This window comes from Anguilla anguilla, chromosome 8 (genome assembly GCF_013347855.1).
Source record: "Anguilla anguilla isolate fAngAng1 chromosome 8, fAngAng1.pri, whole genome shotgun sequence".
NCBI classification, from domain to species: domain Eukaryota; kingdom Metazoa; phylum Chordata; class Actinopteri; order Anguilliformes; family Anguillidae; genus Anguilla; species Anguilla anguilla.
Genome location: NC_049208.1, coordinates 25,715,091 through 25,738,933, shown reverse-complemented (window position 1 = coordinate 25,738,933; position 23,843 = coordinate 25,715,091). Strand labels below are relative to the sequence as shown.

The following is a 23,843-nucleotide window of genomic DNA, read 5'->3' as shown; positions in this document are numbered from 1 at the left end:
CCCTTGGAAACACAAACCGGAAGAAGATGGCTCTTCAATTGCGTCATGAGTATCGGGGACTTTCGGCGTCCCATGAGCTGATGACAAAATCATTTAACAGCAAAGAAGTAAAGGTAGCTCTTACGAGTGTCAAATCTCATTTGCCTGATATTCTCAAGTAAAGCACTAATACGTCGACGATACCATGGACCGAAAATATATTGCTGAGAGTCGGTTCTTAAAAATGTTTTTCAAAAATACATCTGAAACGGCTAAATTTTAACGCACATCATCTATTTCGCGCTGTGCAAATAAAACGATCATCACTGTACAGTGGCCGCCAGATGGCGTACCAACTGCAACTACATCTGTCGAATAACCACGGATGCGCACGGAGTATAGCCAAGTTAATTGGATGTGTAATAGACTCGGACATAAGCAAGGATACATGGTTGAATACTATTTTTATTTGATGCTCAAAATAGAAGTTTTACTAGGATTTCAACTGGAAAAATTCCACTATTCATACGATATTTTCACAAACTCGGCGATTGATAAAACAATAACTGAAGTAGGGTCTCGTCGCTGTATGTAGCGAGTTGCCTTTTACGTCTGTCATAGAGCAATAAACTTTTAAACGTGTAGCACACACATTTCACTTCATGAATGATTAAAAATAACATTGACTTCGAAGACACGTGCTCCTTAAATTCTAGTCATCAATCACAGCACTTCACAGCCACATCCTCATCCCCACTAAACCCTCCCACCCCAACCCCTCACCCAAATAAACCACCCCTCCCCTCTATTCTTTTTTTTGTCATCAACAAAACTCCTGTACCTCTCTGAGACACTCACTCTACTTATTTCCTCTCGTCAGCACCACCAGGCGCACCATCGTCTGGGCCACACAGCTGTGGTCCTCTTATCTTATTCCAGCAACCCAATTCCGAGACTCACCACGACTTCTGTTCTGCTCGTCATGCTCTGGAAATCCCGGACGAAGACCGAGCCTTACTGCCTGCAGGTGAGAGCAATTTCATGTTGCACGTGTGTGATTAGCACATTATTTCAATTCAACGACAAATGCTATTAAAAACTTTAGAAAAATTTTCATGGTCAGTTCATTTAAATTGTTGCTTTCAATGAACAACAGTGCGCGACAATATAAAGAACAATGATTTAAAATCACTAGGCTTCTTCAAAACACATCTTTTAAAAATGGGTATCATTATGCGTATTGGAAATCGGCACAGAAACTGGGTGAACCTAGGTTGTCTACGAATCAAACTTAAAAAAATTTTTTTTTATTAATGTACGCTCGGTATATCGTGCTCTAACTGTCCAAAAGTCATGCGCTACAGACAATAACTTTCGGTGGAATCAATGAAAATATTGTTTTTCGCTGATCACTGTCTCATTTGAAATTAAAGTCAGTGCAAAATCAAGAATAAAACATCACAGACATTATTTGGTAGCCTAAACGGTATCCCAACAACAATGACAAATAAATATAGGCAAAGAACAAAAATAGGAAGGAATGAATAAAAAAGATGAATTAGTGACGAATGAACAAGTGAAAAATGAATGGCTGAATGATTGTCTCTTTAAGGACGTTAGACCACCGCCCCCTCCCCTGTTATGTGTACCATGGAGCGCGCTCAAAAAACTATAAGTAGCGCGCATGGAGCATATCGAGGACACTTTCGCATCCTAACTTGCGCAACCATTATCATTCACAGCTGCGCGTTGAATTGTATGTGTATGATATGAGATTAAAATAAATATTCATACAGTACCTTCATGGATCTTCCGAACAAACAAAAGAGTTTTGGATCGTAGCTTTCCAGGAGTTTTGTGAGGACACTGCAAGCAACCACCCAGAACCGGAATTTTAGCTGTAGCCTATAGGCTGTTCATCATTCTGATGTTGGTCCACACGTACTCGACAATGGTGAGTCCCCACGCCCTTACTCCGATAAGACCATATCTGACCTACTGAGTCAGTGCGTATCTTGAGCGCTCGGGTACCCGTGTCACTTTTCATGGACTTGATAGTGCACACATGCTAGAAGTTACGGCTGTCACTGCGGTCACTGTCACCGCGGCGCTCGCGCTCATTGCTGCTGCCTTGAGAGTCTGCTCGGACAAGCAGAGGGAAAATTGTGCAACAACTTCATCGACGTGATTAATTATGGCGCATAGTGTCCTGACCTTCGAGGACAGAGGACAATTGCATTTTGGATTTGCCCTATCTTTTCTCAGAGTACAATATTTTTCTGATTTCTCTTGAAGTATACCGAGTACTCTATTGAAACCGTTAAAATATCCATGAAAGCAGCACAGCAGAATTATGGTTGTAGAGCTTACGTCGTTTTAATGGATTTGATGCTCAAGAGGCTAGTCCTTGTACACTGAGCTGACATTGTGAATTTGTGTGTCCCCTAATAGCTTTTGATTTGTTCCACAACAGAATTGATCTGAGTGACCTAGATATCACCATTGTTCCTCCACTATTATCAAAATCGAAATATATCTTTAAAATGAATTTACTGTCTGCCAACAAATGCTAATTATAATACAGGCTAATATAATTACAATATTTTATATATGAGGCATAGCTTTTCATTAAAACATCTTATAACAAATTAATAGAAACAAGTGTGATGTCAGAAAAAAATGTCATGCTTAGTTCCACGTGCTAAAAAAATAATAGCTTGCCAATATATAAAAGTAAAAATATCTGTTCTTTTAATATGGATAGTACTTCAACTCTCGATGAAAGCCATTGCTTCATGCACAGAACACCTGATGACTGGACTGCGCAACGTAGCTACGTTTTAAACACAGTTGAAGTGGAGCCATATTTTCATTCAACCAACTTATAAATGTCTAATTATTTGTTTCAATTAACCATTTAATTTTAAACGACATATTAATGTAAATAGTCCATGTGAAAAAATAGCATACTGAAATAGCCTATACTATTATTTCACATGGGAACATGAAACGTTTTTTTTTCTTTTTTGCGACCGGTGTTCCAACTTTAGCGTTCATAAAAATTCACAATAAATCAAAGGTGCGAAAAAGACAACGCAGCATACTCAACGACTAAAAAAAAAGCAAAAGAAAAAAAAACAACAACAATAGATCTTTTAAATTTAATTCTAGAATTAAACGATTTTTTTTGTTATTTTTGCTGTTCGATTTTGTGCTCAATGCAGAAAACAATACATTCATCTTCTTTGTTGTTATTGTTTTCATCGTCGTCATTATTATTATTATTGTTGTTGTTACTACTACTATTACTCATTTATTAGAATTGTTATTTAACAGTTTTTTTTAATGTGGAAACTAGTGTTGTAATTTCATCAAAATAATTCCACCGCCGCCTTTTTTTCACTTACTCCTTGCATTTGTCTATGCAGGACCGAGCTGATGGACTGACCGGCTCCACACCGAGCGGCCGGCTCTCACAGCTCTCTTCGCTAAACCAAGCAGCCTACTCGTCGGCCCCTCCGCTGTGCCATACACCGGCCTCCGACTTCCAGCCTCCTTACTTCCCTCCGCCTTACCCACAGCATTCGCTTTCGTACTCCCAGAGCCAAGATTCCGGGTACCCGCACCTACCGGACCCCTATCCGTCCATCAATCCCATCCATCAGCACCAGTCAGCAGCATGGCACTCGCAGCGGTCTCGGCAGGAGGAGGCTGGGCTCTTATCGCAGTCTCATCGGGCACTGAGCCTTGACCCCAGGCGGGAGTACCCCGGTGTATCGCGACTTCTCCATGGACTAGGGGAGGGGGCAACCGCGCTTGGAGAGGGACCGCTAGGAATGCATGCAGTCGGTCATCACAGTCTTGACGACATACAGGTGGGTCTCTTCGTATGTTCTTGTACTCTTTGTGCGCTATGTTCTTTTTCGTGTTCTTTTTCGAAACCATGCGTATTAATAATATTTATGGCTGCTCAAGAAACACCACATCTGCTATTGCCAGTACATTGCATTGTTGAAAACAATTCTTTTATGGCTCGAAAAGAGGGAAAATAAATAAAAAACAAATCTAACCTAACCAAATGTGTATAACGCTGCGTTTTTTTCTGTTGAATGAATTTGAAGACAACGCAAAATAAAAGTGTATTTAGAAAAAAAGATGTAGTATATATAACATATAACAAGGCATTGATTTTTAATGCTGATTTTATTTTTCATGGTCATCACTGGCTTAAAATTCAAAGAGGCTCGAATTCAAAGCGGCTGTTGGTTTATAGGAGCATGTAGTAGCGCGTGTACACCTGGCATCCTACATGCGTTTGTCACTTTCTGTAGCCTATTGCATTACTGCACCGATTCCGTACCGTTCCTGTACAGTGATTCAGGAATACGTCGCCCAGATTGCAAATTGTTAGATTAAAATTAATTCCTTGCTGACTGTTCTGTAGCATTCGCCTAATCTATACTAATATCTTAAGTTTAACGATTTTGGTCGATTATCTATTTTAAAGGCCACTATCGTCGAATCTTTTCCCGTTGCCCTTTGTTGTAAAACTGTTTATAGACACGAAAGACAGGAATTAACTTTTTTTATCTACTTCAAAATAACCTATGAATATCACACACAAAACTGACCTTAAGTAAATATAATTGCGTCAATGTAATTTAAGTTTAGCTTTTATATAATTGTATTATTAGAATTTTTTTTTACGAATAGAGCATCCTCAAAAAACCCATAGCTTGCCGAAACAAGCATGTAGGCTACATTTGCAACTGAAATTACAACATGACCATCCTTCTCATGTTATGATTAGGTTATGCACCTAAAACAACAAAATATTTTCAAAAGTTTAATAAAAATGTCTTTTTTTTTACCTAAACACCAAAATTTTAATTAACACATTCACTGCATACCCAGAACCCAGTAAATTTTCCTTCAAAATATGTCAGAAAACTCTAGATACACGCCGGTGGATTAGAGTGTAGCCTAATGATTATGGAATTATTATCATGGAACGATTGTGTCAAAATGAAGAAGCAGAAGGATGTGCTCACTATATTGGCCCCAGTAGCACAGAGTTAAATGAGTAATAGTTCAGGCTTTTCCTGTTCCTTTTTAAACTAGTTAATTGAAACACTCACATATTAGACTTGCTCAACTGCACGAAATGTGCAAGAACAGAAATGTATTCATCCGAAATGTACAAATATGGCGAATGTCCAAATAACAAAGCACAAGAGATGGTGTAATTTCACATTCTTTAGCCAATGGTTTAAACATATCCTGAAAAAAAGTAAATAAAATGTATTAACAATAATAAAAAATATATTTTTACAGTATTTAGTCATGTAGATAGGCTACACTTGTTTGTATTTGGTCTATGGATGTAGGCAGCTGCAGTAAAAATGAACAAGTGTACTTGAAACTCTTAAGTGAAATGCAGGAAGCTGAACAAACACGACGTGTGCTCCAGTAAATGCTCCGGGGACCAGTGGAACCCCTGACTGTAGTCTGCAGAGGATGATTTTGAGCCTTAATTGGCTGAGTGCTTTTTTAAATTTACTATGAACTATGTTCATTTCAGCGTTTGTCTGATATGTTTATAAAACATGAGCATTCTTTCCTGAATCACTCATTAATGTTCATAAATCCGGTTTTCATTAACGTCTTAGCCCAGCTACATCCCACAAACATTTTAATGTCCATTGTTTCGAGTAAAACAATTTCTACAAACCTGTACAGGGTTAAATCAGGGTGCACCTGTGGTTTCACACCTCCCTGCTGCGATCCCCACGTCATTGGCTAAACTCCAGAACCGTGCCTTTCTTCACACCGCTGCCCTGCCCACTGCTCCACACTTAACTGACCGCTGTGCTGCTGTCCGGAACCTTGTTCTGCACACTGCTATTCAAAATACCACTCTGCAGGGGACTGTATCTGTGTCCACCGTACAGACTACACTGAAGAGCTGCTGTGGTTATTCTGCCCCAGCGAGGAGGGGCTTTTTCTCACCTGGGTAGAACCCGGACTGGATCAGAAAGAGAAAAATACTGGAGCAATGTGGACCCTTTGTTACTAGCCAAGATTGAGGTGCTTTACAAATCACTGGCACTAATGACACAATTTATGTTCACCACAGGTAATGGAGGAGGGGTCAGCCCTGGGCATCTTGGATCACTCTGTCATTAAGAAAGGTGAGAAAGAGAGAGAGAGAGAGAGAGAGAGAGAGAGGGGGAGAAAGAGAGTTTGTGTGTGTGTGTGTGTGTGTGCTGAGGGTAGTTTGGGTGATGTACAACGGCACATTAATTTATGCAGTACGCTGATATGAACAAACTTGCAGATGAATAAACCAGAAAAGAGCAAACAACTATTTTGCTTCTGTATATCTTCCAACACCCTTCCACACCCTGGAGGCAGTTTCTTATGGACCATCTATAGTCACGAGGTCATAGTCATGTAGTCATGTGAGAGATGTTGACATTAGACCAGCCAAAGAGAGGGAAAGAGAAGAATGAGGGATGCTGTTTGTGCCTGTGCTGGTCATCTTACCTTTTGGCCAGCAGGGATGCCTGAGCACTGTATTTTCTGCTTCACACCATGGAAAAGTAATCTGTAAATAAGTACTGCAAAAGTAAATATTCACCTTCATGAATGTTACGACAAATTTCACATAATTTGTCATTGTTAAACATGAAATATAGACCTACAGCTAATTAACTTAGTACATTTTGTAGGGTGCACTAGTAGTTTACACACTGTGGCAATTTGCCTGGATACATCTGTTTACATCTGTCATTAACATTCTGGATAATCGGATTTCATGCAGATCGGGCTAAACCACTTAAGAATACAGGTGTAAATGCACCCGAGACACATTGGAGATCTGAATTCTCTAAACCACTTCAGCTGGTGGTCATTCGGCCACATTGGTAAAAGTTTAAATGCAATTGTGTCTCCAATTCACATACTTCTATCACGTGGGCGCGGAGCGGATTAAGCACATGTCTAGGAAAAATACCAGATACCCGGTGTGGCTTCGTAATTGTAATTTAAAAATAACTGACGCTACATAGCCTATAACTAATATATAACGTACGAAGAATTGCTCCACGATCTGAATACGAGACACATGTTAATGCCAGGTGTAAGCAGGGCCGAAACAGGCTCAACGAATTCACTGGTGAAGATTTTCCGGTTAAGAACAAAAGTACGCCTACATGAATAACCGCGTATGTAGAAAGCGTTTAGAGAAGGGCCTAGCTCAGAGCGGAAGAGTATGAGATCATTTGTGTCCGGGACTGAAGTAGGTAATCGCGTACCACCCACTGCGAATAAATATCGGCTACATTGAACATTTAATGCAAATTAAAAAAATATCAAAATAACGTAATATATTATCTGCACTGATGCCAGGAATTCGCCTGTGTGAACACGTTGGCATACGCGCGCGTGTGCTGTTGGGAAATGCTAGATGTTAGAAGTGGAAGGGTTAGAAACTGGTTCGTACACACTCGGTCTTTTGTTCACACTGCACGTAAATGTATAGGTAACGGAGACAATGATAACACAAGATAATCTGTTAAAACGAACTTTCGTTTAAAGAAGCGATGTAACAGGGAAAAACTGGGGGACAAATGAACGTACAAATGAAACCGAGTTTATTAACGACAAGTTTCAAGTTGAATAGTTGTCTTGTATTAGTTTAGTTGAAAATTATTTCTAATTTAACCGTCTCAAGGAAGGAAGCAAGCAGACCATTACGAATAGTCTGATTTACACCAGTGGACACCTACAGACACTTCTTATTAGACATTTCATTATATGCAACAAACGGAATTTAAAAATGAATAATCAACCCCTCCCATTCTCCCTTTCTCCCTTCCTCCAGTGCCTGTGCCCTCCAAGCTGAATGGGTCAGCCCTCTCGGCCCTCTCCCTCAGCAAGGAGGGGCTGGGTCTCGGGGGTGTGTCGAACCCAGCCGAGGTCTTCTGCTCGGTCCCGGGACGCCTGTCTCTCCTCAGTTCCACCTCCAAGTACAAGGTGACGGTGGGGGAGGTGCAGCGAAGGCTGGCCCCGCCCGAATGCCTGAACGCCTCCCTGCTGGGGGGAGTCCTGCGCAGGTGAGGGGAGGGTGGTGCATGTGCTTGGTTTAGGGTGGGGGTCAGGAGGTGAGAATGGAGGCATGTAGGCATGACGTGTTGAAGAGAGTGGGAATAGGAAAGTAAAGGTGTGTTCCAGTGACAGGACAATGGAATTTTTCCATGTGTTTTGACCATGTGGTGGGGGGTATGGTTACTACTGTGAAACCAGTTATACTCAGAGGAGGTTGTAATGAGCTATGTGTCTGTTCATTATGGCTGTGGTTCCCAAACTCGGTCCTTGGGACCCATTGTGTTTGCTGGTTTTCATTCCAATTATTAGTGAATTGTTACAAGCTGCCAGTTCTTAATTAGACACGTTTAACGCCAGTTGGCTTTATTAAGGTCATCTAATGTCAGAAATTGTGATACACACATTGAAGAATAAATATTTTCTATTCACATCCCAAGACAGTTAATCAGACTGTAATGAGCTGTATGAGAAATGATTCCTGTAGAAAAAAGTTAAGTTTTGTTTGATGCAATTACAGACTGGTAGGTTTCAATTAAGCTTTTATGTAGGCTGAAAAACATCTGAATTCATTTGTAAGCCTTGAAAAATGCATCGTCTCTATTTTGCTCGACTTAACAGTAGAGAGAGATTGGGAAAGTCAGCGTGTGTTCATAAAGTACAATGAGACTTCCACTTCTTTTCACTGTCCAATACCTCACTGATTGAGAGTGTGGGGAGAGGACAGAGGAAGTGAAGACAGATAGAGGATACATGTTTGGTAAAAACATTTCGGAAGACCTGACTTATGGGTGTACTCACCAGCTCTATGCTTCCTCTCCACAGAGCCAAGTCAAAAAATGGCGGTCGCTGCCTGAGGGAGCGTCTAGAAAAGATTGGCCTCAATCTCCCTGCTGGACGGCGCAAGGCGGCCAACGTCACCCTCCTGACCGCGCTGGTGGAGGGTGAGTCTGCGACTGACTGACAGGCATGATGACTGTCACCCTGATGGGCAGAGGGAGCAACTCACACAGTGAGACAGAATGACACCGAAACATATACACCTGTGAATGGATGCCCTGATGCATGCACATTCAGACACAACATCCTAATCTCTCATCTGAGGCTCATGTCCCTCCTCCTTCCCTCCCTCCTCAGGTGAGGCCGTGCACCTGGCCCGTGATTTCGGCTACGTGTGTGAGACGGAGTTCCCGGCTAGAGCGATGGCGGAGTATCTCTGCAGACAGAGTGACCCGGACCAGCTGCACGCAAGACGAAGCATGCTGCTGGCTACAAAGTAAGGCCCCGCCCACGTCGAGTCACACTCCTTCACTAAGCTCCACCCACAGCAGACCACATGCCTTAAATAAGCTCCACCTACATCCAGCCACATACCTTAACTGAGCTCCAGTCACATCCAAACATGTATGCTTGCCCCACATGAAGACAGAGGTCCTGTTATGTTCTAAATTAAGTATTAGAATGGAAACAGTTTCCATGTATCTTTTATCCTTTTTAGACTAGACCATTTTTCAAAATAAAGAAATGCATGCAACATTAATTAGCAAAGTGACTGGCACAGAGCAAATTATTATTATTTTTTTAAATGAGGGGACAACCTTAATCAAATACATATAGATACACAATAAGCACACCTGGGCACCGGCTTATTTGATTAGATTCGTGATGATTTTATGAGAACCTTTTATGATATCCTTTGCTCCAAAATATGTCTTTTAATCTATTTTTTTGGTAGTTATTTAATGTCATAGAATCCCATTAATATAGCACCGTTGACCACCGATGAGCTTTACTGGGATCTGCCGTGTCAATAGCAAATAAAAAATAAAAACAACATAAATGGAAGTACAATAATAAATCTTTTTTTTAAAAATACAGATCATTTCATTTGCAGTTTGCAAAAAATATAAAACACTAGTATAGTTGGCTGTGAGGTATGATTAATTTCTTGCCACAACCATTATCTCATACAAAGAAAATGCTGTGTACATTTTTATTTTTATTTTCACTAATTGATCATTTAATTGGCTGTGTTTATCTTTTTATGGGTAAATATACATAATGATACAGCATAGCCCTGGTGGCCCTACCTTTAAACTGATAACAGTCATAAATGTTTCTGATTGCATTATTAAGAAGCGTTCCAATAGAAGTTAGGTTCACTCATAAGCAGATTTAGTTTATTTATTTAATAAAAGTTTTTAATTACTGCCTGGAATATTGCAGTGCCTTTATGACATTACATTAAACAATCTTAATTTTAAAAGAGATCAGGTTATTTTAAATAATTCTATGGTAACACAGGAAGAGTGGTTATGAACATTTATTTTCCCATCACTGCTAACATTATTTTATATATATTTATATATTTTGTATATAAGTGCAGAACTGGAATGGTAGTAGAGATGTAATCAGATATGCTTCCAATAGGTGATCCTGAAATTGCCCACCTTGTTTACCATGAATAATAAAACAGGTTCCAGGTCATTTCTCAAAATATATGTCTCTTTTTTAGCCTACAAGCGCTATTCAGTTTTTGTAGCCCACATCTAAAGATTAGCTGTATTGTTTATTAATGTATTCATGGCAATTAATTCAGTTATTAAAATAATTTTACATATATATATATATCTTTTTAACATTTATAAAGTTTTGAAACAAATTATCTTCCGTGAAAAATTGATAACCCACTTGCATTAAAAAACTAAACAAACAAAAAAAAAACAGCCATGCTAGTAAAAAACATTTTAATAACATTTTATAAACATTACTTGCAAATAAATATTTTTGCTATTTCAGTTTGCATTCTTTGAGATCAAAATAAATCATAGACATTTCTTATTATTGAATCTAAAATGGGACAGTAGTGCTTTTTTTTTGTTGCATCAGCTGTAACATGTAACATAACCCTTCTACCATTCCTGAAATGTAGAGTTATCGCACGTGCTGGGTCTCATCATCAGGGCACGTATTCAAATGATAATATGAATGTCCCAGTTTGGACATGGATTAAAATAATTTTTGCTGCTTAATTACTTGCTCTCGTTTGCGTCAGCAATACTGCAGCGTCCACTCTCCATTCGTTAGTTACCTTTTTTCTTATCACCGTTACATCATTAATGAAAAACTTGTGTTTTTTTAGTCTTCTGTTTACATATGCTGAAAACCTTTGGGGCGTTTGCTCTCGGGCGATATCCCAAAACACGGCTGTTTCTCCCAGCCTGTTTGGTCTTTATCGATGTGAGTGTATGTGCCTGTGTCATTCTGAACTCAGACATGGCGAAGGCAGCTCTGCATCTAGCGGACCGTTCTGCCGCGCTTCTCTCATGCCACTCAAAGTGGCTAAAAGTGTTGCTGTGAGTTTGGGAGTGTGTAATCACACAGCAACGCTAGCGAGATCGGTATCATGCTAATGGCTCATAATGAGATGTTAGAGATGTTAAATGCTTAGAAAAACAGACAAACAAAAAACAACATATCCGGTCTTAAATGCATGTCAGACGCTTGAAACTGTGGTTTGAATGTGCTATTCCGGTGCATCAACAAAAGGTGCCGGAGACAGACAGACGTGTTCAAAAAACGTTAAACTCATCCGAGCGATCCTGTCCATGGTCGATGATGGCTTTCTAGCTAGTCTGATACAAATGCTGTAAATGCTTCACCCACAGGCAAGTCTGCAAGGAGTTTATTGACCTGATGTCCCAGGACCGGTCGCCTCTGGGTGCGGGAAGGCCCACCCCCTGCCTGGAGCCCAGCATTCAGGGCAACCTGACCCACTTCAGCCTGCTCACCCACGGCTTCGGCACCCCCGCCATCTGCGCCGCCCTCTCTGCCTTCCAGAGCTACCTGCTGGAGGCCATCAAACTGCTGGACAAGGGAGAGGGGGGAGGCAAGGGTCACGACAAGGACCTCAAGCATCGCAAGTAGCATCCCCCCCCCCCTACCCAACGAAGGAGAAATGGACTCCCCCACTCTGGCGCCCCTCCTCGATGGGGGAGCGATATTTATTTATCTTTCTGGCCCCTTCGCGCCCCCTTCCTGCTCTCAGACGGGATTCACAGCTGCACTACTGTTTCTCCCTCCTGCCTGCACAGCCCAATTGTGGGACTTGAACTCTTGGCCCCACAGTGGCAGCAAACACATAACCTAATTACCCGCCCCCCTCCCCACCCTGCCTTGTTGGCCCACATTGATGATGTCATAACAGCTGTTTAACAAGTGGAGGATGTTTCATTGATACCTCAGAACAGGCAGGCGTGCATGTTATCCTGTGTGTATGTTACGTGTGCATATATATGTGCGTGTGTTGGGGGAGAAGGTCATGTGGTGGAGATTTATTTTGTGAAAAGGGTTTCTGGCAGCTCAGCTGGGGTACATAAGTGTATTTTAGGGGTAGTACCATTCTCTAAAAAAAGTTGTTTTGTACTTGTATCATTTATTATTACTATTATTATTGTTGTTATAATTGTATTATGACATAAATGTAATATATTAAAGAATGCCCTTGTTGTTACCTGTTCTTTGTCTAGAAAGAATGAATCCATGTCTTGTCCTGCTCGGTACCAGGTGCTACAATATTGGTTATCCACATATTCTTACATGAAACTTCCAGTTCATTTTTGAGCTGGAGTCACACAGGATGAAGAACACCGTGTAGAAACAGGGTGGCTGAGTCACGGAGTCAGCGTATCGCTGCAGCGTCGGCTTTCAGGTGAGCAGCGCGCCCCGAGGTCTGTGTCGTGCCCTGGCTGCGAGAGCTAGCTCAGCAGGGCCGCGCGTGCCTGGCGCTGCCGCCCGGGCAGAGAGGGCCCTCCCGCGCGAAGGCGCCTCCTCCGGTCCTCCGGGAGCCCCGCTATCGCGTCCACCCCCCCCCCACCACCGCGCCCCCTCCGCAGCGAAGGAGAAGCGGCAGCTGGTGGCGCAGGCCCCAGAGAGCAGGTGCCTGTCTGCGCTCTCCCGAACTCATGAAGGATGTTGCAGCGAGGAAAAGAGGATTGGGATGTCAAACGGGGAGAAAATAAAATATCCGGGATACCGTTTTGTCCGATTTTAAAAAAAAAAGAATGTGCATACTTATTACTTTGTGACACTGTTAATAGTAACAGCTGCGTGAAAATAAAATCACTTTTATACCAGAATCTCGTTCCTGGTGTACTGCTGCTACACCTGTGGAAAACACTTTGGCATTCTATATGAAATGTAAATAATCTGGAAATGTTGCCGCTCTTCAGACATCAGGTCAAACTGCACTAAATGTAGGACACATCAGCCCAATGAAGTTATTCCCCAGAAATATTCCTGCTGGAGTCACTGCCAAAAGAGTCAAGGAAATGACGGGATAAAAGGAGTTTTTAAGTATGTACAAAGAGCTCAGTAAAATCTGGAGGTGCTGATTTTTGTTCAATGTGAAATATACCTTAGCAATAAGGAGTTATTTCAAGTGGCCATTTTCTCATTTTCAGATAGCTGTGAGGCTACACTGATGTAATAGTGCTTATTGTGACCCAGAGGCCTGGAGATCAGACTCCACAGTAGGGCACATGCTTTATATCTTCAGCTGCTTCAGTGAATATCCTAAAGCTCAGGACAAAGGCACCAGTCAGCTCAATACAACACAAGAGAGCCTTTAGACATGCTGCAGAAACTATGCGCCTATTCTGAGCCTCAGACTCAAACCTGCGCTGTGCTGGTTTCACAGCGGAGATGCCCGTGCTCGGCAGTCACACACGTGGACACGGGCAGCTGTGAAGTTCGGAGATGCACCGTCCCCCCCTCACCCCATCTGCCGCAGTACCTCCCCTCCTCTGCTCCAACCCACCCTACCTGTTCCCCTCGTCTTCTCTGGCCCCCCCCGAACCCGTGATCCAGCCCCCGCCTCCCCTCTCCGTCACTCAGCGGGGATGTTACCTCTCCCCCTCTGCCTCCAGGCAAACATATGTTCCTCTTCCCGTCAGATTCCGGTGTGCTCAGGAGAGGAGGGACTGTTTAATGTTTATTAATCACCTGTGTGGAGGAGAGGGAGTCTGCACACACGCATACCAAGTGCAAACACACGTGCGCGTGCTCGCTCCTACACATGCGCGCACACACACACACGTTATACAGGCATACACACTGCACGTTACGCATACACAATCACATCTGAAAACTAGCACATGCACAGGTACACACGTCCACACACATACACGCAGACAGACAAGTAAGAGTTCAGCTGTGTCCATGACCCAAGACAAGCAAAACGCCACAGAACAGACAGACAGAAGCACAAGGAAACGGATCCACTGTAGTACCTATTCCCTTGAGCCTTGACCCCCACACAGGAGAAACCTCTGCCTGGGTCACTGCTGTACAGAACTTTCACACAGAATCTGTCAACCGCAAATTCATGACCACAGAGAAAGGTAGGCAGTCGGGCAGCAAAGCACAGCATTTTTTTATTGGGAGTCTCATGAAACGCATATCTAGTACAAAAGAGGATGAGGGCTTCTGGGCGGGTCAATGCTCAGTTCTACTGGAAGGTCAAAGGTCAGGGCTGTTTGGGGGCCAGAGGCAGCTTCTCCAGATCGTGGATGCCGTCTTTGTCAATCAGACGGACGCTGAAGGAGGGCAGGTTCAGGATGAAGCGCCTTTTCAGCTAGAGGAAGAGAGACAATTTACTTATGATACATGAAAAATGGAGAGATAAAGGAATACAGAATGAGAACAGAAACTATCATTAAAATTATGTTCTCCACTGTGCTGCTCGACACTTTCCCTAAACACCCAGGAAAAAGCAAAGAGAGTGAGCTGCAGCCTATAATGACAACTGATGACACGTCTAACAGTCTTCACTTCTATCTGTGCAATGTGAATCAGTCCTTTACTTCAGCTGTAGCTGTGTGAGTCACTGAATAACAGTGACTGCAGAATAACCATAAACATTATGCAATGTCATTTTTAAGTAGGGCATGAGTACTTTTATTATTATGGACACCTGATTTCTTTAGCTTTGAATCTTCTCTGTCAATATCAAGAGAGGACAATACAGTTCAGGAAGTCAACAGGTCTGGTCATTTCTCCACAGCTTTCCCCCATATCTGCACTTAACTACACTGAGGAGTGTCCCTGTGTGCTTGTGGGTAATGAGTCCACACTGGCAGCTGGCACACAGACACATAGATGGACTGACTAGAGGTCAATAACTGAACACCGGTCAGGAATACTGCAGCCAGCTGCCTGTAGTAACAGCACTCAGTGAGATATGCAAACTGAAAAGAGACTTTACTCTGGGGCTTTAAAAATGACACATTAAAAAAAATAACTCTTTGTGTTATTAAATAATTTGCCTGTTGGTTTTCTAACTTCAGAAATGACTACATTTACAACTGACATTTGTTGTAAATGTGGCCACCATGACACCACATATTTGTGCTTGAAATAAAGACACAAGTTCAACAATACATTTTTAACATAAATGAATAGAGAGAGGATTCTTATCATTTGAACCTTCAAAGCTGCACATTAGAAGCTAATTGGAAATAAAGGTAGTCGGGGGTGGGGAAAAAGGCAATCTAGAGAAACAACAAAATGGCAGCCGTAATGTGATAGAGCCAAAGGCAGCTGTAGCTGGTAATGGGAGACGAGTCTCACCTCCTCCACGCACTTCTTCAGAAGATCCATCGCCTCATCCCGGGTCAGATCTGCACAGGCACAGAGACAGCCTCTCTATCAGCACTGCTTTAACATCAGCACACACTGCACAAGCCACACCACTACATCCTACCTCCGACGTGAAACAAATCACCTGAGAGAAAGAAGCAGGTGGGGGGGGGGGGGGGGACAGAGGGAGAGAGAGAGAGAGAGAGAGAGAGAGAGAGAGAGAGAGAGAGAGAGAGAGAGAGAGAGAGAGAGAGAGAGAGAGAGAGAGAGAGAGAGAGAGAGAGAGAGAGAGAGAGAGAGAGAGAGAAAGTATGGGCAGAAAAGGAGAAGAGAGGACCACCAGTACCCTCACCCCTGTTAAACATGACTGGGTGCAGAAAAGTGCCAGTCATGCTAGGAGAGGAACCTGCAGCCACAACAGCAGCCGTGCGTGTAGCCATATGCCAAAGCCCTGGGGCTGAGCGGAGCACAACAACATATCAGTGCACATGTACCTGCGCAGCTTTTATATTAACATGTACCTGCGCAACGTGCGCAGCCAGAGCAGCTTTTATATTAACATGTACCTGCGCAGCGTACGCAGCCAGAGCAGCTTTTATATTAACATGTACCTGCGCAGCGTACGCAGCCAGAGCAGCTTTTATATTAACATGTACCTGCGCAGCGTACGCAGCCAGAGCAGCTTTTATATTAACATGTACCTGCGCAGCCAGAGCAGCTTTTATATTAACATGTACCTGCGCAGCGTACGCAGCCAGAGCAGCTTTTATATTAACATGTACCTGCGCAGCGTACGCAACCAGAGCAGCTTTTATATTAATATGTACCTGCGCAGCGTGCGCAGCCAGAGCAGCTTTTATATTAACATGTACCTGCGCAGCCAGAGCAGCTTTTATATTAACATGTACCTGCGCAGCGTACGCAGCCAGAGCAGCTTTTATATTAACATGTACCTGCGCAGCTTTTATATTAACATGTACCTGCGCAGCTTTTATATTAACATGTACCTGCGCAGCGTACGCAGCCAGAGCAGCTTTTATATTAACATGTACCTGCGCAGCGTACGCAGCCAGAGCAGCTTTTATATTAACATGTCCCTGCGCAGCGTACGCAGCCAGAGCAGCTTTTATATTAACATGTACCTGCGCAGCTTTTATATTAACATGTACCTGCGCAGCGTACGCAGCCAGAGCAGCTTTTACATTAACATGTACCTGCGCAGCTTTTATATTAACATGTACCTGCGCAGCTTTTATATTAACATGTACCTGCGCAGCGTACGCAGCCAGAGCAGCTTTTATATTAACATGTACCTGCGCAGCGTGCGCAGCCAGAGCAGCTTTTATATTAACATGTACCTGCGCAGCGTGCGCAGCCAGAGCAGCTTTTATATTAACATGTACCTGCGCAACGTGCGCAGCCAGAGCAGCTTTTATATTAACATGTACCTGCGCAGCGTACGCAGCCAGAGCAGCTTTTATATTAACACATCACGTCACTGCTGGGGAAATGAGAGCTGCCGTTAAACCACTGAGGCACACAAACGCAGTTCATCAGTTTCTTCCTCCGTGCAGTCTTTAGCCCTGCTCCCTGTAGTCTTCCGTCCCTCAGTGCATGTCTGCATTCGCCCTCGCTTTCCTGTCTTTGGCCCACTGCAGTGCATTACTGCACAACGCTGGCGCTTCCAGCCGAGGCAATAAAGCAGAATTTGCATGCGCAATGCCTGGGAGAGGGACAGCACGCCATCTTCATCACAGCACCGTCAAACATGTCACGCCAAAAAAGCCTCAGAGGCTCAGACGAAGAGCGCGTCGGAGGAAGATGCGGGGAGGAGGGGACGCACACAAGGACAGGAAGGAAGAGAGAGAAAGGCAGAGACGGAGGGAGAGAGAGAAGGGCACAGACAGAGGGAGACAGAAAGGCCCATACCGGGTCTGTAGTAGCGGTCCAGGATGGACAGGGTGAGGAAGGCTCCGTAGCCGTGGGCAGCGAAGGGGGCCTTGGCCAGGGCGGACAGGTAGTCCATGTAGTAGAGCCCGGGGCCGTCGGCCTCGTCATAGCCGGCCAGCAGCAGGTTCACGTGGTACGGGGTCTGCAGGAGGGAGAGGTCACACCACAGGGGTCAACCCACGACACCTAACATGCACTGTGTTCACACAGAAGAGACACGGTCACGGCTTACTGTATCCACAGGGCCTACGATGCATGATTTACACACACACGCACATATACGCACGCACACACACACACACACACACACACACACACACACAGACACACACGCACATATACGCACGCACGCACGCACACACACACACACACACACACACACAGACACACACGCACATATACGCACGCACGCTTGCACACATATACGCACACGCACACACACACAGACGCACACACAGACACATACACACAGGCACACACACACAGACACGTGCACACACGCACGCACACACACACAGACACACACACATGCACACGCACACACACGCACATATACGCACACACACTCACAGATGCACGCACACACACACATATACGCACACACACACACACACAGACGCACACGCATGCACACACACAGACGCACACACACATGCATACACAGACACGCGCACGCGTGCGCACAGGCACACACACACACACACATGCACACACACACACACGCACACAGACGCGCACGCACACACACATGCACACACAGACACGCGCACGCGTGCGCACAGGCGCACACACACACAGACAGACATGCACAGGCACAGCCAAAATCCCCATCTCAGCCGCTGAATGGCTGGAGCCGAAAGCCCCCCCCCGCCCCCCACACACACACACACACTAAAGAAACAGTTTCTCATTAACAGCTCTGGTTTTAAACTAAATAAAATGAGAGATGAAACAACAACAACAGCAGCAGCAGCAGAAAGTGTGTGTGTGGGGTGGGGGGGGGGGGGGTGTGAAACTGCTGAGATGTGGGGTGAGGGAGGTGGGTGTCAGGGGTCTGGGGTGGTGGGGGGGAGGTTTGGGTGTCACCGGCAGTGTGACATCTGCCGGAAAACAGCCCCCCCCGCTGCTTTCACCCCCCCACCTCGCCCCTACCCTCTGCCCTGGAGTGACGCCAAGGTCTCATTAAAACTCTTCTTCCTTCAAACCGGTCTTCTTCCTCTCCGTCAATCTCATGCTCTCCCTCTACTTCACTCATCCACCAGCCTTTCTTCCCCCCCATTCCTCCACTTCTCTCATCCATCAATTTGCCCATTCATCCCTCCCTGCAGTCCACTACCCTGTCCCTCCCTCCATCTATCGGACTTAAAAATGGCGAATGACTGGCAGGTAGACCCCGTAGACCAGCGGATCCTACACTTTCCAAGCCAGTGACCCCCTTAATGAACAGACCCCTTCTAAAGATGAAGCCCGACGCACGTTCAAATATGGAACTCTTCTGAACACGTCAATCAACTCCATGTACACAGTAAGCAGTACTGTGCATATAGCTGCAGAAGCTGTTGTGAATGTCTGTGGAAAGTGTCTCATACATATAATGTGGAGTTATTTTACAGTCTGTGGGTCATGAATAGTGTTCTGATGAGCAGGACCCCAAATGATGCTTGTTAGCTGTGTGATGGGCCCATGACAGAACGGGCCGGCTGTGGCTTCTGTCTGCCTGAAGGAGAGGGAGTTTAACCTCAGCTCTGTGTGTACCTCAGCCCCCACAGCCTCAGGCTCTCTGTGACTGAATGTGTGTTTTGTTGTGGGGCCGTGAGGGAAGCTTGTCTCTGCTCTGAACCCCCGGGGGGGGGGGGCGGGGTGGCAGGAGGCTTGGGGGGCGGGGAAGGGGCCCGTGTCTGAACTCATCGAAGACCCCCTGGGTCCCTCCCCGGTGGCCCCACCCCCGCCTCCTGCACCTGTCTCACAGGTTACAGTGTCACAGTATCAGCAGCATAATCAGTTCCCCCTCATTTCACCTGCACCTCCGGGAGAGAGAGGCAGCATGCTCGTTAACCCCACACCTGAACTCCCACTCTCACCACACACAGGTACAAACACTGAGACCAGCACTCACATGCACACACCCCAACGCACACGCGCGCGCGCACACACACACACACACACACACACAAACACACGCACGTATATACACACACAGAGTTACAAACACTGAGACCAGCACTCACGTGCACACACCCCCACGCGTGCACACACACACACAAATATACACACAGAGTTACAAACACTGAAAGATCAGCACTCGTGCACGCATGCACACACACAGAAAGACAAGCACTAACACACACATCCGCATGCATGCACACGCACAGTAGTTATGAACACAGATAGACCATCATTCTCTCACACACACACGCCGGTTAAGCCTTGCACGTCAGCTTAACACACACACAAACTCAAGTACTAAAATGGCATCATTTAAAGACACATACACATATGTAGGCAGAAATATGGATATAGACACCACACAGTCCACAGATCTACAGAAGAGGCGGACACTTCTCACGTCAAAAGCCTGACCTTACCTAGCCTCAGTTATGCAGTCTTAACTCATTTTCCCTTTTCAATCTCTTTCATTAATTGTTGATTTGCTTGATTTGTTGATTTGAACAGAACAATACAGACACACACACTGCGCACCCAAATGTGCAGCTGGGACCTGCACTTGAACACTGGTCCACGATGAGGGGCAAAAACTATTGCACACGAACATATTCAAAATCCAGATAATTTCTTTGTTTGTGACCCTCTGCTGATTGGCGGGTAAATCATCCACGGTTTCACCAATGGGGTTGCAGCAGCGTGTGACATGGCGGTGGAGTGGGATAAGAGTGCAGCGCATTAATCCGCACGGCTCACTGCTGTCGCTCAGGGGCCCCAGCTCTGAACTCCAGGGGAGCCAGGAGGGCCCTGTTGTGCTGGACGCCTTGTAGGTACACAGACAGAGATCCATCTCTCTAACCTACACAGGCAATGGGGACCAAAGAGACGTACGTCACCCACTCCTGGCTTCTAACAACAAACCTCACCTGTGACAAGCACCTCACCTGCACATCTAACCAGAACAAACAACAGAGGACCTACTGTGTTTTCATGATATGAACCACGGCACCGCGGAGCATGGAGACTACTACAAAATGACGGGAATTAGAATTTACTTTGCTTAAGTATACTTATCCTGCAAGTGACCTAGTAGAATGTTTGTTTGCAACGTGTCTGCCCTTCAGCACAGGAGTCAGTCAGAACAGCCAGGTCAACACGGAGGAGCAGCAGTGAGCAGCAAGCGGAGCGGCGGCCGGTAAATCCCGCCACCAGCAGCCTTCAGCTCCTCACGCTCTTTGTGGTGGCAGCAGGCGGACTCCTGGGACCCCCCCCCCCCCGCACCCGCCCAGGCACCCCCCGCACCGCCACCCGGTGTCTCACGATACCTCGTCAGCCAGCCTTCGTCACGTACACTAATTATTTTTGTAATTATTTTCCCCCTCCTGCTATTGTGACAGGCAACAGCCACACGTGTCCTAACAAATTGACTCACGGCAACCATGACAGAGGGAGTGGGGGAAGACAGAGGGACCTGGGATCTGGCACCCTTTCTCCCTCTTCTCTTTTTCTCTCTATTGCTCTCGCTTGCTCGCTCACTCACTCACTCACTAGACTGGGAAAGGATGTGTCAAATGACAGGGTAGAAACAGGTATGGTACTGCTTAGAGACTGAAGTGGTACATTTGGCACAGTCACAAAACACTGACAATGCCAAAGACAGTGAGCCAGAACTCGCCGTACGCACCCACACTTCCAACAGAGTATGTATTTTAAATTGCGATATGATATTAACAGAACCTACCTAAAAAACTTTTACTCTCACCAGGGATTTTTTTTACATACCCAGTCTCTTAATAAAAACTAATATTAAAACTAATTAATCATAAGGCCTACAAATATTTAGAACAATATTCAAAGAGAACGCTATGTTTCCAATACGAGACTCCCCTAGGACAGACGGACGGGTGTGTAGAATCGCTTGAGACAGACAGACAAGACAGGCAGACAGGCAGACAGACAGACAGACAGACAGACAGACAGACAGACAGACAGACAGATTTACACACCCGACTGCGAAGGTAATCTGCGAGGTTCTTGCGAGTGAAATTTGCAGCGGCAGCAGGGCTGAGCTCATAACCTAACAGACAGAGAGAAAGATGAGATCACAGATACAGCATGAACTGAGGGCCAGCAATTTACTATACATAACAGCAACAGTAATTAAATAGATTTGCTGAGCACATGTCATTTTCAGAATCATTCACTGCCTGTTCCATTTGATAGAAAGGAAGATGCCGGGTATGTCATAAGGAGCAGAGACCATAGGGACTAAAAATAATGACTAAGCGGTATTCCCGTTCCCTGGTCCACACAACCACGGCGTTCCTTTAGCTCAATCACGGATACCACATGGAAAGAGATGCCGTTCAGGCTTGAGGTCGGTCTGGTGGCTAAAACACGCTACAGATCCATAGGCTCTCAGCAAACGATGTCATACTCAACCACAGGAAGGGGGACTCACCATTCCTCATCTTATAGAGCTGGACATTCTTCTGAATGTACTCTGCAAATTGCACGGTGTCGCCTGCCTCTCCAACACACAGCAGCAGAATCTTTTCGCTCAGCTTGAACATCTTGTCATAGTCTGCAGGCCACATGCACAGCAACATAAAAGTGTGTCATTACATAAAGCAATACTCATACACAGCCGATGTGCACATGTATAGGAATCACAGTTTTTGCTAAACATAACATTAAACAATTGTAAAAGAAGAAAAAAAAACCATGCACTTTTGAGATTAACATTACTTATTGACACGAACCAACAAAAAAAGTACACATTGAGTACACATCTGCCAACAGTAAGTCAATGGAAAAATCTATGGAATTTGCCAAAATTCTGAATGTAAATAAACCACACTCGATACGGAAGCATATTAGACACATTATACAGGATTAAGGATACTTCTATATTAGCTAAGAAGGAATAGTAAAACGTCGACACTGGGATGAGTTCCCATGTGTCACTTTCACTTTCTATTTAACCACCAAGTCATTGAGTAAACTACAATGGGCTAGTTACGGATAGAGACTAATTCAGCCAATAAAGTCACGAACAATAGCAAGCAAACGAATCTAAAATAATGCTAAGACAACTAATGCTGGCCTGTTATAAAGCTAAACTGTACATAGAGAGTGAAACACATACAAACATAGTTAGCTGGCCAACGTTAGCAGTTTTAGTTTCAAGCTATGAGTTTATTTAACTCAACAAACCAGGTTCACGCGTTTTTACAGCTATTCCAATTGCAGTTAAGAGTTTCCACAGCTTTCAGAAACTATTTTACTTCAGTACTGAATTTAATATAACATGGAGACATTTCTTTCTCGCTAGCGAAGTAGCTAACGTTAGCTCAATCATACCGTGCTTCATCTGAATTATGCTGCTGGCCGCAACATTATCTGCTGCTACCAAGACAAAGTCTTGCCCCTGGATACCGATCAAATACTCCATACTGTTAATCTCAAAACGAGTTTAAAGCAACTGTAGGCTAATGTATGAATTTCTTTCGAGTTTCTTTAATCTCTGTCGTCCCTCCGAAACCCCAGCCTTTTCAGCGCATATATTACACAGCAAATATGAGCAACGGCGCACAATGATAACGTCACACGAGTATGAGGCCGACAGAAGCTACACGTGACAGGGTAGCAAACCGCACTTCCCGTACTTTCCAGACCAACGCGATTTTCAATATAGATAATTTACATTACAGCCAAAATTATTTTAGCCCGAGCGACTTACAAAAATGGATTTAAAATGACAAGAACACATCTCTACAGCTGGGAAAAGTTACAATCAGATAAGTGTCAGCAGCAAGGTGCATAGCCCCAAGACCTGTAAATGAAGGAAGAGAAGGCGGATTCGTTTTTAATTTAAACGTTGATGTGCAGACTGAAAAGAAGGGTTATTCAATGTTTATTGTTTGGGGAACAAACTGTTTTTTTTGGTTCAATATTTCTAAATTGCCTTTAAGCATTTCATAGGCTACCAACGAGTAGGCCTATGT

General features: G+C 44.4%; 2 protein-coding genes across 4 annotated transcripts; one reads left to right on the top strand and one right to left on the bottom strand.

The window, feature by feature from the left end:
• Window positions 1-832: 832 nt before the first annotated feature.
• tfap2e (transcription factor AP-2 epsilon) lies at window positions 833-12,604 on the top strand. Of its 3 annotated transcripts, none has more exons than XM_035428462.1 (7): window positions 833-1,006; window positions 3,408-3,854; window positions 6,116-6,170; window positions 7,871-8,096; window positions 8,911-9,029; window positions 9,223-9,361; window positions 11,754-12,604. In XM_035428462.1, exons 1-7 carry the CDS (start codon window positions 962-964, stop codon window positions 12,010-12,012), a joined length of 1,290 nt encoding a protein of 429 aa, XP_035284353.1. In that variant the 5' UTR covers window positions 833-961; the 3' UTR covers window positions 12,013-12,604. The 3 variants fall into 3 exon arrangements, with proteins under 3 accessions (XP_035284353.1, XP_035284352.1, XP_035284354.1); XM_035428461.1 differs by having other exon boundaries at window positions 7,865-8,096; XM_035428463.1 differs by lacking the exon at window positions 833-1,006 and adding an exon at window positions 1,595-1,933 and having other exon boundaries at window positions 7,865-8,096.
• A 1,885-nt stretch (window positions 12,605-14,489) lies between these two features.
• psmb2 (proteasome 20S subunit beta 2) lies at window positions 14,490-23,436 on the bottom strand. The gene is made up of 6 exons (XM_035428157.1): window positions 23,200-23,436; window positions 22,298-22,420; window positions 21,843-21,913; window positions 17,653-17,815; window positions 15,715-15,764; window positions 14,490-14,719 (listed from the first exon to the last, which is right to left on the bottom strand). Exons 1-6 carry the CDS (start codon window positions 23,288-23,290, stop codon window positions 14,612-14,614), a joined length of 606 nt encoding a protein of 201 aa, XP_035284048.1. The 5' UTR covers window positions 23,291-23,436; the 3' UTR covers window positions 14,490-14,611.
• Between the last annotated feature and the right edge of the window lie 407 nt (window positions 23,437-23,843).

Bases quoted from the DNA above. Each gene is read 5' to 3' on its own strand.
- tfap2e (XM_035428461.1), top strand. From the start codon at position 962: ATGCTCTGGAAATCCCGGACGAAGACCGAGCCTTACTGCCTGCAG. The intron at 9,030-9,222 runs GTGAGTCTGCGA...CTCCCTCCTCAG, and splicing joins CCTGACCGCGCTGGTGGAGG to GTGAGGCCGTGCACCTGGCC. The intron at 9,362-11,753 runs GTAAGGCCCCGC...CTTCACCCACAG, and splicing joins AGCATGCTGCTGGCTACAAA to GCAAGTCTGCAAGGAGTTTA.
- psmb2 (XM_035428157.1), bottom strand. From the start codon at position 23,290: ATGGAGTATTTGATCGGTATCCAGGGGCAAGACTTTGTCTTGGTAGCA. The intron at 22,421-23,199 runs GTATGATTGAGC...TGTGGCCTGCAG, and splicing joins CATAATTCAGATGAAGCACG to ACTATGACAAGATGTTCAAG. The intron at 15,765-17,652 runs GTATGGGCCTTT...GTGCCTGTGCAG, and splicing joins GGACCGCTACTACAGACCCG to ATCTGACCCGGGATGAGGCG.